Source organism: Pseudoliparis swirei, chromosome 9 (genome assembly GCF_029220125.1).
Source record: "Pseudoliparis swirei isolate HS2019 ecotype Mariana Trench chromosome 9, NWPU_hadal_v1, whole genome shotgun sequence".
Lineage (NCBI taxonomy): Eukaryota > Metazoa > Chordata > Actinopteri > Perciformes > Liparidae > Pseudoliparis > Pseudoliparis swirei.
Window position 1 is genome coordinate 14,744,665 of NC_079396.1, and position 13,423 is coordinate 14,758,087.

The window sequence follows — 13,423 nt, forward strand, 5'->3', positions numbered from 1 at the left end:
AGGAAATTGTAATTGAACTGCCCCCTCCCTCCTACCCTCTCCCTTATGCCTTAAGTTATTACATCTGCAGTGCAGAAAGCCATTTTCTGTCTGCACATAGACACATGCGGATACAAATGTGCACACACTCCTACAAAACCAATTTCCCCTCCCCCACACAATGGCCCCAGCAGAGGGTCATATTGATGCAGGGTGATTTCATAGATTGATTGTTCTCAGGCCCGGGCACTCTGACAGTCTTATTCAAAGCACAGAGACATATATTTACACATCGGTGTTTGTGTGTGTGTACATGTACTGCTTCCTCTCCCACTTGCTGGCCTTTGTGTCTTGCTTACCGCTAACGGGTTGCAGGACTTTGGAGTTGGCACAAACAAAAGTGGCGTTCAGTATCAAGAGACCCTTGGTTACCCTATACACAGAGACAAACGCAGCCAAGCATCGTTATTAATAACCTGCCTGTTGCTGGCGTGTTGACAGTTAAAGCCTTTTGGATTTAAGCGCCGCCACTCGTTTAATTTGAGGTTCTACATTTCTACACACGTTAGTTTTCTTTCTCAATTAGGCATCTGTAGAAATAGTTTTTCGAGATATGTTGAGCCTTGCCCCTAATTCTATAGCACATCGCATGGGCTTTCACTCTTGTGTTGTCCGTTGACCTTTTGACAGTCAGGGAATGGAAAGAGGGGGAGTGTGTTAACCTACCCCTGCCCCGAGCAGACACGCACATGTTGTGTCTCCAACCACGGCACACAATAGGATCTATTTCTGTAAATGGCCCAGGGTTATCGCTCTGCAAGCCCTGAGCTATCTCTCCTTCTCCCTCCCTCTCTCTCTCTCTTTATCTAACCCTCTCCCCCACTTACTCAAAATCATGGCCGACAGAAACAGCCGGGTCACTGTTAAGAGAAAAGAGAAGAAGTTAGAAAACAAAACAAACGATGAGAAGGACAAAGGAAAGGATAAGGGGAAGGAAAACGCTGTGAAGAAGTCTGACAAACCTTTGAAAAAGCCGGAGGAGACCCCCGAGCAGCCCAAGATGGATACAGAGAAAGGGAACGGTGAAAGTGGAGGCGCAGCGGGAGCAGGGGCAACAAACAGTGAAGAAAATGGAGAGTTTCAGCCCATTGAACTGCCACCGTTTGAGATTGTAACTGGGTGAGTATTCTTTAATTCAAGCACCACAATAATTAGTCAACCGCGTTACCTACACACCTTTTTTGCCCTTTAACGATCTACTTTTTTGATTATATGTTGCTTTCTTTTCTATATGCAGTAGGTTTTCATGTATTTCTGTAAGGGATATTGTTTCAAATGCTTAAAAGTTGATTTCAGTGAGGAAGGACAATAATGACATGCTCTAGCCCTGACATCCTTACTAACCCAGCAGTAAGAATAGGGATGAGTCACGGAGCTGACACAGATGCAGGAATCTGGTTTATCACTCCGCCGAGCATCTGTTCCTCAGTTTCTGTCCTTTGAGTGTTAGCGGTTTGATATGAGATCTATTTGTGAAATCCATCTGGCTTTTTATACGCAGTATAACAATAAGAAAAAAAGAAAAACATGACAGGTATGTTCCTTGTACAGTTGACTCATGAAGGGCCTGGCACATCAACAGATCATCGGAGGATTTGAAAGCCCAAAATATTTATAGAAACATCAGTTTACTCAGTTTTAACATTCTACTCACTGTGTCACCATAGTCTATTTCAAAGACTCCCTGTCATAACTCTTTTTTGTGTCTTGGATGGTTGACAAATGCATCACAAAATGTGCTCTGCGTTGGGCGAGGAAGTAAATGACAGTTACACTGTCATGCTCAACGATTAAAGGTTACAAATAACTCTGACAGCACTGCTGATAGATACATCATACAGAATGTGTATCTCTCTTGCTAATTCCACCTTCATGCACTAAAAAAGCCCTTCTTTAGAAACTCTTCTTTTCCTTCTCCACCAGGGAACAGATGAGCCCATTCTACTTCAAGTTCCAGTTCAGGAATGTGGAGTACTCCTCAGGAAGGAACAAGACCCTGCTGTGTTTCAGGGTGGATACACCAGGAGGCAGCACAGAGCCTCTGAACGGTTATATGGAGGATGAACATGCCACAGCTCATGCCGAAGAGGCCTTCTTTCAACATGTAATGGCACTCAACCTTTCTTACTTTACGAACATGGAACACACATATGAACTCCATTGACGGTCGGATTTCCATTTGTTTGCAAGCATTTCCTTTTGTGATAATGTTATATATAAACGTTCTCCTTTATGCCTCCATGAATCCCCACTTGTTCCTTTCCAGGTGCTCCCTAATGCTTCCCAAGAGTATGACGTCACATGGTATGTTTCATCCAGTCCCTGTGTGGCTTGTGCAGCCAAGTTGGCCAACATCCTCCAGCAGCGCAAAAAGGTTCGCCTCTGCATATTGTGCTCCCGTCTCTTGGACTGGGAGGAGCCGGAGATAATCGAAGGGCTCCGGGTTTTGGCGAGCGCTGGCTGCAAGCTGCGGATGATGAAGCCATCTGACTTTGTACATGTTTGGGAAACGTATGTAGAGAAGGAAGAGGAACAGAGCTTTGCACCCTGGGAGGATTGTCAGGAGAACTACAACTACTATAATGACAAACTGGCTGACATCCTCAAGTAGATGTGATTTGGTAAGTATTCTGTTTGGTCTCTATGGCCTATATACTCCTTTGGGTCAGAAAATCAAAAGAAACTTTGCATTTTAAGGTGTGTCTGGATAATGACCGTCTTTCTTTTTCTATAGGTGCACATGATGGACACGATCTTCCGATTGACTGAACCACAAATCGGCCAATTTGTTAAATCACATTATTATTATTAATTATTGTTATTAGCTAGAATGAAGGCTCAAGGCATCATTTTGTATTTTTTATTCAGAAAAATTTACAGGGAGACACATAATGCTTGAATGGCAAATCTGTGACATCACCTACTTCAGATAAATATAATTTAGAAGTAGAAAACAGTAACATTATTTGCTGAAACATTTAATATTAGATAAGCTAAACATACATGTACTCACATCTGGGGCCTTATGCATAAAACACACAACTAATAGTACACACAAAGACAGACAGACTTATGTGGATGCATTCTTTTTCTTGCCAGATTTAAGAATTTGCATGAATGGTTAACTCTGTTTCATAAATTCCAATCATAAAGGAACTATAGGTGCAAAAGCATGAGCCTGATATATATTAAACAAACGTTGGCATGACGATACTTTTGTCCGCTCGACCACCTGTTGGACATTCGTAAGTAAAAACAACAGCTAGTATTACTCGGGATGCTTACTCACGGCTGTGGCTATTTACAGTATAGCATCCATACCATTGATTCACCACATGTACCTGTAAATCATCATCACAGTAATATCTCAATTATTATTATTACCGTCAAAGATTATTATTGATCATTTTATAGCGCAAATTGTGACAATTAGTGTTTAATTATTATATGCTTAATTATGTAGGGTAATAGCAATAACAACTCATCAATAGTTTGAAACTAGATCTTTAAATGCACCTTTGATTTAAATGTTACAGAAAGCTGTGTACACCTCAAAATGATAACACTATTATGGGAATTGAAACTATGTTTGGGAAAAGACGCACACATGTTTTTTTGTAAGTACACATCATTTATGCATCTGGCCCCAGGTGTTTTCTGAAGATTTGAAACACTAACTAAAGGAGTATTGATACATTCTCTTGCGAATCAACACATATATGTACAGTGCTTCTAACAATTGAGAAACTAAAGAAGCTAACAATGTGTATGAATGATTCTTATCACATAAATAATGTTTCATATGGTAATTGTGCCTTTAACATTTAAATCATGTGATTTAAAATATGTACAATACTAACAGTGTTCTGCTATATACAGCGCAGGACAAATCTGTACACATTTATATGACATGTGTGTTGGTCCAGTGTGCAATTTCTCGTCAATTGTTTTACTTCCCATTAAATTTGGTACAAACATTTGCAGTCCCGAATCTTAATGAATTTACTTTTATTGCAGACAAATCAAAACTTTGAGTTTGCTGCCCTGCTTCGTGGTAAGCATCACACAATAGCAATATTCTCTCCAGTTTTAATTTATCCAAATTCCCATTAAAGACTCACAGGGCTAAATCAGTCTATATATAACAAGTATCTAGTAAACTGTTGATAAAAGAGCTTAAATTACCAATTACCTAAAGGAAATCAGACCACCGTTCTTTTCTGTTGCATCTTGGATCTCACTTGACACAACTGGAAAGACATGAAGGGCAAGATGTAAACACATGGATTTATAAATGCATTGTGTCTCAGTTATTAAGAAGCTGGCATAGTGCCTTTCATCACAAAGACAATATTTTTATCGAAAATGTTTTGTTATTTGACTTTATTACCTTGGTCCTCCATTGAGGTTATTGGTAACGGTGTTGTTTCACTGCAAATCGTACCATTCTCGTCAGCTTCTGTGGGTCAGTTAGATTTAAACCCTGTGCAACTTTCAAAACACTTGCATATTTGATACGGGTTGTGTGTCATCTGCTCTACTCATCTGTGGGTTATTTACCTTTAGATGAAGCATTCAGTTCTGCATCAGTGATGTACTGAACCATTGGACAGGCTGTATCTGTAGGAGGGAGGAAGGAACTTTCACACAAAAGCACCAACGGCTAACTATGAAAGTCAGTCTCTAACTTGAAAATGTCAGTCGGTTTCACAAATGGTAATTTCTAAAACAGCCCAATGTTGAATCACGTGTGGGGCTGCATCTGCAGCATATGCTGAAACCACAACGACAATCCATGAGAGCTGTGTTTACATACCATCACGGTCCATTAGCTGAGCCATGGTGAGAAAGAGCTCAGCCTCTTCTGGCTTCTCTTCACCATCAGCTATGTTGGAGAAATAAATAAATAATAAAATAAAATAGAAAGGTCACCAAAACAAGGTTTTGCTTGTTCAGTTGAGATGTATATTATGAAGCTGTCAGAATGTCATATTTTAACCTGCAATAACACTCAAAACACTGCAAAACCGGGTCTGACATTTCATCACCTTTTTATTTTTATTGCCTTACTCTTTTTTTTAAGTCTCTCTGTTTTTGGTCTCCACTAACTCCTGAGAGGGAATATCTGCTCTTTAGTTGATAAATGCTCCACTTGGTCACCAGCCAGTCGCTAGTGCCAGTGGTGGCAGTTTTTTGTCTAAAACTACTTCCTGCTGTTTCCGAAAACAACGCTATGAGTGGTAAGAGTGAACCAAATTAGTGAAGTTGCAGGCCGGAGAGACCAACAATGATCTGAATTCTCTTTAAATGCTCCATAAAGCTGAGGGAAGCTGCAGATTTGGGTGATAATTCAATGTTATCATACTAATTATGACTGATTTAATGAAGATTTTCAAAATCCATGCACACAAAAAGTCGAAAGACTCGAAAGAAAAACCTGGTTTGCGAATGACTCGGAGGACAATGCATCCAAGAAAGACGGCAATGATGCCAAAGAAGATACAGCCAGAGATGGAAAGAAGCACCCTCCTCTTCAAAACTGGAGGAATAAATATTTACAAAAAGAGAATGAAACAGTATGACAGAATATTTGCAAAACTGATAACTTCCAAAGTGCAGGTAAACTTACGGAGGTTCTTGGTCTTGAAAGAATCACTGCTTCTTGAATAAGACGGTCTACCGGTGCGAATGCCCTGGCAGGTGAACACACTCTGCTCAGGGTCATTCTGGGGTGTGATTGTATGTTTCTCAGAGGGCGGAAGATTGATTAATTGTCCTTCTCTAAACCTGTGAGAAGGTAAGAATCCACACACAGGGTACACATAAATGTATTTAGAGAATGTTACTCTAAAGTATTAACTTGTATTTTTTAATTGTATTACCATGTGTAGTTCCACTGTTTTACGTGCACCCCACATCTGAGCACCAAGCTGTCAGTGGAGAAGACCTCGGACCAGCCAGTTAACAGGATTATATCAGCTTGTGGGCGCTCTGTAAAAACACAATCAAAACTGTGATGCACACATTAAACACACACAGAAAACAAACACTTACCTTCAATGTCAAGTCTCACAGCCTGACTCTGGTCTGAGCTGAAGACTGTATCTCTCCCTCTCTGAGCTTGGCATTTATATGATCCTGTGTTTGTTCTCACAACAGATCTGATGGTGTGATTGTTTCCAGATTCGCCGAGTGCACGACCATCTTTAAACCACAGGTACTCCCATCCGGAAGAGACATTAATGTGACAGCTAAAGAAAACTGAATCTCCAGTATGCATCACATGGTCTATGGGGTTCTGCATCAGTGTGACTCTGGGTTTTGTATCTGTGGGGAAATAACAAATGCCATTGCTCCAAGTATGACAGCATTTTGATGTAGATTACACGGCACAACCAGGAGCAGCTGGCCTTTAGCTAGATGCTTTAAATTGCTTTTTTGATTTGTTGAAACTCTACAGCCTTTCCAAAGAATGTATCCCAAAGAAGAAAATGAAGCTGCAGCCATGACACAGTTATCTAAGCATATATATATATATATATAATACAAATAAAAAGAATTAATATAACAGACAATATAAAAAGTCAGTCAAAGTGTCATAAAAAGTAATAGTATGTCGAAAAATTAAACCAGTCACAGTAAAGTGTGTCATAAAAGGCCAGAGTAGTATGTCAAACACAATCATAGAAAAGTCAAAGTATATCATGTCAATGTTATAAAAACGTCATAGTATATTGTGTTGAAAAAACCCATAAAAAAGCCAAATTATAGAATGTTGAAATTAAGTAATACAAAGTAATACAAAAGTAATATAGTATGCAAAAAGAAAATTCATAATAAAGTAAGTTGCACAACGTCAAAATGTCAGAGTATAGTTAGTCTGTGGGAAAAAATCATAAAGCAACAATGTGAAGTGCCACTCCTTTGAACTGTCCCACAATGAAGTCAACAGAGAGGGAAATTGAGCTGAAACAAGTGATTTGTTGTTGGATCATAAGGAAAAAAATCCTCACCATAAACATCCAGAGTTAATCCTTCACTAAAGACGCTGCTTACTGTCCGGCTCTTGAGTTTTCCTGAACAGCTGTATTGTCCCTGGTGTGAGGCTGAAGCAGAACTGATAGAGAGAGAAGCTGCATCTGAATCAAAGGATGCAGTATTATCTTCCTGGACCAGCTTTCCGTCTTTGAACCACATGTATTTCCAGTCAGCGCTGCCGTCCATCCCACAGTTAAACGTCACACTCTCATTGGGGAACACATCAAACCACGGTGTGATCAACTTCAAAGATGGAACAGGAATTTCTGAAGAGAAACAGACACATGAGCTTTTTTTTCTTCAGCCTCTTCCGAATTGATTTGTACACCTGAAATACACCTCAACACAAAGTCATTTTCTTTGGCTCACCAGATACACGTAAGATCCGTCCATCACTGTGCTGTGTATTGTACATTGTCTTGTCTCTTATGGCCACACAATCAAAAGTCCCACCATTTGTTAAATTGGAATCGCGGATGTTAAAACTACTGGTGTTGATCGGAAGTTGTGTTCCATCTTTGTACCACTGGTACGCCGCCCAACCAGACGAGAGTTCAACTGTACATTCAAAGGACACTGACTCTCCAGTGTACACCTTGTCAACATCTGGCTGTTGAGTCATTAAGGGCTTAGGCTGTTTTCCTATACACAGAGAATAAATATACAAACAGCCATTAAGATTAAACTGTTCCTAAATCATCTGACCAGTCAGCAATGAAAGTCGACTGTAACGTACCTTCAACTTCAAGGCGTAGAGTCTGACTGAAGTCAGTGAGGAAGGCTTGACCCATGCCTCTTTTTGCTTGGCATGCATATGCTCCTCTATTTGATGTGTTCACAGAGTTGAGGGAGTACTTGCTTCCAGACGCGATGAGTTGATTTTTATCTTTGTACCACTTGTACGTCCATCCAAAAGAGTCATTGACGTGACAGCTAAAGGAGACTGACTCTCCAGGGAACATCACCTTGTACTCTGGATCTTGCGTCAGTGTGATTCCGGGTTTCTCTTCTGATGGTAAGAAAACATGCCATTGCATTGCATTGTTACAGAGATGTATCCCACCTAACCTGCTGCCCTCATCCCAGAAAATGTGTAACTGTAGATAAAACTAATCTTATTTTAAATTTGCTGCCAAAATAAGTATTTTTTATGTCAAATTTAAAAAAAGAAAACTCACTGTATACAGTGAGAGTCAGCCCAGAGCTAAAGCTGCTGTTGACGGACCTGTCGTTCAGGTGGCCCTTGCAGTTATATTGTCCTGCACGCTCAGCTGAAGCAGAGCGAATGGAAAGAGTCGCTCCATTTGAGTCAACAGATGCAACTTTATCCACTTGCACTTCCTGTCTGTTTTTGTACCACGTGTAAATCCAGTCAGGGCTTCCGTTCATCCCACAATTTAACTTCACACTCTCAGTGAGGAAGATGTCAGACCACGGTGTGATCAGCTTCAAAGATGGGATGGGAATTTCTACAAAGAGAGAGAAACATCAGCCACTTTTCATATCCTGAGATAACCTTATTTAGATAATCTTTTTTTTTTTAACAGAGCCTTTTTAAAAATTTGTCTGAAATGCCTGACGACCTTTATGACGACAATAAGTAACATACAAGCAGGCCTCTGAGATCAAAAATCTAATTATATTATTAAAACTTCAATGTGTGAAGACAGGCCAGCCAACCTCAGCATTAAAGGTACAATGATGTAGATTCTGTTGACTCAAACCACAATGTGCACATGTTTTAGATAGGAAATTACAAAAACACTGACTAAGTCAAGTATTAACACGAGGGAAACCGGAGCCAGTCTCTTCCATTTGCAAAACAAAAATGCCTGAAAATCCATAACTATCGACTGAGCTCATGATCAGCAGGTTAGTAAACAAAGTGGTGGCGTTAGTAAACTTTTTAAAGGAGCATTTCTTAATGGTGGTATATTAATGTGTTTGCCAACAATCCAACCCTTACGTAAATCAGTCTTCCTCTCCAAAAGTGATATTCCACTGCTAGTGCACTGTATGTAATTATACATACTTCTGAATCTTCCCTCCCTGCATCATACTACACCACAACATCCTGTTTCAACAGAAAATGCACAAAATAACGGAAGCAGCATGCTCTCAAAAGGTTGTTTTGCTGAATTCAATACCAGCCTGGAGGGTTTGTAAGCATTTTACATCATTACAACAAACAATTGCACATTGTATTAAACACAATGCTTTAAATATTATGGCTTTGCTGTCTGTACCTACCATGTACATCTTGTTGTATTTCTTCACTGAAGTCTGTTGAAATGAATTCACCTCTGGTGGCCTTGCACCAGTATTTCCCCTGACCAGCAAGCGCAAGAGAGATGCTGTGGGTGTCAGTGGTGGCAGGAAGCTCAATTCCATCTCTGAACCACTGATACTTCCAGCCAGAGGACACATCTACTTTGCAATTCAAGTTCACGGTTTCTCCAACATACATCGGGTTAAAACCAGGGACCTTGTTGACCGTTGGTTTTGGTGTGTTTTCTAAAACAGAAATTCAGTTCAAAGCACATGTAGGCTACAGTTTGGGTTTTGTGAGGTGCGAGTAGGCAGGTTTTGTTAGCTTTGGGACAGAGCAAGGCAGTGCGAAGCTAAGCTAACTGTCTGTGGGTGGTATTATTATATTTAGCATACAGACATGATAAATATCATCATCTGCAAAGTAGCTCAATATCTTATTTCACAAAGTGTTTCTAAAGATAAAATATTGTCAAGTTGATGTAAAGCTCACCATAAACTGTGATATTGACGTGGTTGCTGAATCCAGAGCTGACTCTCCTTGATTGGAGCTGAGCTTTGCAGGCATAGCCTCCTTCATAGGCTTGAGTGATGGAGGTGATGTTGAGAAAAGAGTCCACTGCATCCAGCTGCACGTCCTCCTGGAGCTCTTCTTCATTTCTGTACCAGGTGATCGTCCAGTCAGGGCTGTCGACTTCACAACTTAACTCCACCGTCTCACTTTCAAACACATCTGGCCAGGAACTCAGCAGTTCCAAAGATGGTTTTGGTGGGTCTGAAAAGTCATGGACCAAAGAAATCTTTAAACTCTTGGAAGGAATTTAGGATAAAATCCAATTAAAATGATTTTACTGCATCAGAAAAGAATGGGAGACAGGAACACAGAAATGTTCAGTGTTTTTGAACTTCCAGTTTTACAGATGAAAGTACTGTCGACATAAAGTCTCTTTTATAAAGAAATGACAGAAGCGGTTTAATTGGCAAAGTGATGATAGAGTTCTCAGGTAAACCTACCAGAGACCTGCAGAGCTGTCGTGTCACTCTCTTCTGTGTAGAAAGGGTATTTGCCTCTCTTGGCTTTGCAGTGGTATTGCCCATTGTCAGGATGATCTAACGATGCTATGGTATAAGTATTATCAGTAGTAGCTTGAATATCATCTGTTCGCTTATGGTACCAAAGGTAAACCCATCCAGAGGGGACATCAACCCTGCATGTGAAGGTGATCGACTCTCCAGGGAACATCTTGTCAAAGTTTGAACTTCTGGTCAAAGTGGGTTTGGGCTTGTTAGCTAATCAGAAAGGAGGAAGAAACGTGAAAACCATTTCAATGACCTTATATTACATGCTGTCTTGAAATTATATTAAAATCAAATATGTGTGAGGAAACTCACCATAAACTGTGAGTTCAATTGAATTACTACTTTTAGTGGTAAATCTCTTTGTTTTGTGATGAGCTTTACAGGAGTAACTTCCATGATGTGTTTGTGTTGCTGCTGTGATTGTAAGCGTCGATCCATCTGCAGTCAAGGACACATTTGGACCTTGTACACGTTGTGTATTTCTGTACCAGGTGAAGGTCCAGTCAGCGCTCCCAGTGACGTAACAACTGAACTCCACTTTCTCAGAAGGGAACACATCGGACCACCTGGAACGTAGCTGCAGAGATGGTAACGGTGGCTCTGAAAAGAAAGAAATATTATTGATTATATCATTAAGAAATAACATACTGCTGAAAGAGCCATGCACATTGAGTTCCATTGGAATCAGGAGCCTTATTATGAAGGATTTAGTCAACAGTAAGTTTGTTTATCTGATTTATGGTCTTAAAAACAGTTTTAAAAAGATGACATAATGCTCTACAATTGATAATTTATGATACAATTGATGCCATCTATTAGACAAAAATAAACAACATTCCAGTCTGCAGTTAAATTATTTCAGAACACATGCTCACAAATAAAAAAATTTTTATATTTGAATAATATAATATCTTAATTTAGCAGTGAAACAGTGTAGTCTTAAACATTAACAGACTTTTTCTAAAAGGCGGAGAGACAAATTGCGATGAGTCCGTCGCAGAGTTACAAACCACCACGGACAGAAACAAAATGAAATGAGTGCTAGAACAACGCCCATGGTGATTTCACAAGTGACACGATGAATCATTTTGGAAGCCTTACTGTCAAAAACATATCATCATTTTAACTCTGCTTCCTCATTCATATGCGTTTGTAGATTTAGCGTTACAAAATAAATGTAATCCAGAAATGTGCAATATTCTTTAAAAAATAAATAAAAAATACTGACTTGATTTCACAAAGTAACATCTTTACAATAAAACGTTTAGTTTTACAGCAAAACTGAGGTTAAAATCTCACCATAGACAGTTGTAGCCTCTGTTGACGATGGCAAAGGATTGGTTGGAGAAACATGTCCGAACATGGAGACTGGTGGATGACATGTGGAGAACAGAATATGGATCAGAAAAGCCACCGTATGTTCTCTACCTTGTCTCCAAAGATGTACACAGCAACAACAATACATTTAGAGCTGCGACAATTAATCAATGAAAATATCATCAGAAAATTGTTCTGCAACGACTTTGTTAATTGAATTATCGTTTCAGTCATGTTTCAAACAAAAATGGCAACAATTCACTGGTTCCTGCTTCTCAAATGTATATATGTATTTCTATTTGTTGTCTTATATAACAGCGAACTGAATATCTTTGGGTTTGGGTAATTAGAGTATATCCCATTCAGTTTTTGGAAATAACAATACATTTAATTTTAAATTTAAAAAAAATCAATACAATAACTGGGACAATCAATCTGCAAAAAAATATAATCAGCAAATTAATGAATAATGAAAACAAACATCAATGCAGCCCTAATTTATCTGCTGTGGTCCTGCATGAATCCTACGAAAGGACACTCAAACCCATCCATCCATCCATTATCAATACCGCTTCATCCTCATTAGGGTCGCAGGGGCGCTGGAGCCGATCCCAGCTGACATAGGGCAAACCCAATTAAATTAAACATCATATAATTTAAATCAAGTTAACATAAAGCTTGAAACATTGTACACATTGTCATCCTGCAATAGAAATTGACAAAATGCATGTACTAAAATAACAAGATTACCTGACAGTAAAATGCAGTTTAATACAACACAAACATACATTTCTTAGAAATACCACTCTCTGGGATTATAACAGAGTATTGTGTTCTTGTGTCCAACACCATACAACTGGATGACACAAGAACAAGGACATTGGATGAATAATAGAGTTTAGAAAGCATAACTGTGTAAAAGTATAAAGTTGGAACTATAGAATAGTGAAACATAAAGTTGCCCTCATATGTGCAATAGTAGGAAGTGCCAGACTTATGAGGACAAAGTACTGCATGTTCCTTTTCGTAACCTCTCCTCATGTTTAACTTCCTCAACATTGTTTTGTCTGCCTCAGTAAGGCAATCACAAAATGTAATAACAAGTCATTTAGTATAGTATATCACAACTGAATATATGTACTACATTCTAATAATTCATATATATTTTTACAAGACAATGTGGAAAAACTAGCTATTTTAAACCAATGCAATAAAAACAGTGTCATGTTTTGTCAGTTTTTACCAGTATGGGAATCCTGAGCTGCACAGGCAGTGAAATCTGTCAAAACAAATTACAATACATGTTTATTGGGAATCACATTTAAATGTACATGGAAATATTGTTTGTAAAACATACTGTAAATCACAAAAAAGTATGCCCTAAAAAACTTACATATGACAGTGAAGACCTTGAAAAGCCACATGTTTCATTGACCTGCACATGCAGAGGCTGAGCTCATTGAACTGCCGTGTGGTGAAGGAAGTAAAGGAGACAGACTACACGCTAGATGGGCGTGTGCGACAACTTCATTTTTAAACTCACCTCAGGGCAGCAGCTTTCCTGTCTCTGATATGTGCTTTTCTTCTCATTGAAGCAACAGGAAATGTGTTAGTCAACCACATTTCGATGTTTGTGTTCTCAACATGAATCAAAATTGTGTACTTCTGCTGAAGTCTCAAG

At 39.2% G+C, this 13,423-nt stretch overlaps 2 protein-coding genes across 5 annotated transcripts; one reads left to right on the plus strand and one right to left on the minus strand.

Moving 5' to 3' along the window:
* The first annotated feature begins 775 nt into the window (after positions 1-775).
* apobec2b (apolipoprotein B mRNA editing enzyme, catalytic polypeptide-like 2b) lies at positions 776-4,022 on the plus strand. Its single transcript, XM_056422832.1, has 4 exons — positions 776-1,158; positions 1,963-2,143; positions 2,306-2,660; positions 2,774-4,022. The coding sequence occupies exons 1-3, from the start codon at positions 875-877 to the stop codon at positions 2,648-2,650; spliced, it is 810 nt and encodes a 269-aa protein (XP_056278807.1). The 5' UTR covers positions 776-874; the 3' UTR covers positions 2,651-2,660; positions 2,774-4,022.
* LOC130199350 (titin-like) lies at positions 2,886-13,317 on the minus strand. 4 transcript variants are annotated; one of them, XM_056422768.1, is made up of 19 exons: positions 13,286-13,317; positions 12,986-13,021; positions 11,725-11,793; positions 10,738-11,025; positions 10,360-10,635; positions 9,839-10,120; positions 9,328-9,591; positions 8,256-8,546; positions 7,814-8,086; positions 7,447-7,719; positions 7,053-7,343; positions 6,094-6,366; positions 5,922-6,030; positions 5,669-5,826; positions 5,477-5,578; positions 4,856-4,924; positions 4,600-4,659; positions 4,430-4,498; positions 2,886-4,289 (listed from the first exon to the last, which is right to left on the minus strand). In XM_056422768.1, the coding sequence occupies exons 3-19, from the start codon at positions 11,786-11,788 to the stop codon at positions 4,228-4,230; spliced, it is 3,204 nt and encodes a 1,067-aa protein (XP_056278743.1). In that variant the 5' UTR covers positions 11,789-11,793; positions 12,986-13,021; positions 13,286-13,317; the 3' UTR covers positions 2,886-4,227. The 4 variants fall into 4 exon arrangements, with proteins under 4 accessions (XP_056278743.1, XP_056278742.1, XP_056278741.1 ...); XM_056422767.1 differs by lacking the exon at positions 13,286-13,317 and adding an exon at positions 13,136-13,220 and having other exon boundaries at positions 7,814-8,083; XM_056422766.1 differs by lacking the exon at positions 13,286-13,317 and adding an exon at positions 13,136-13,220.
* Between the last annotated feature and the right edge of the window lie 106 nt (positions 13,318-13,423).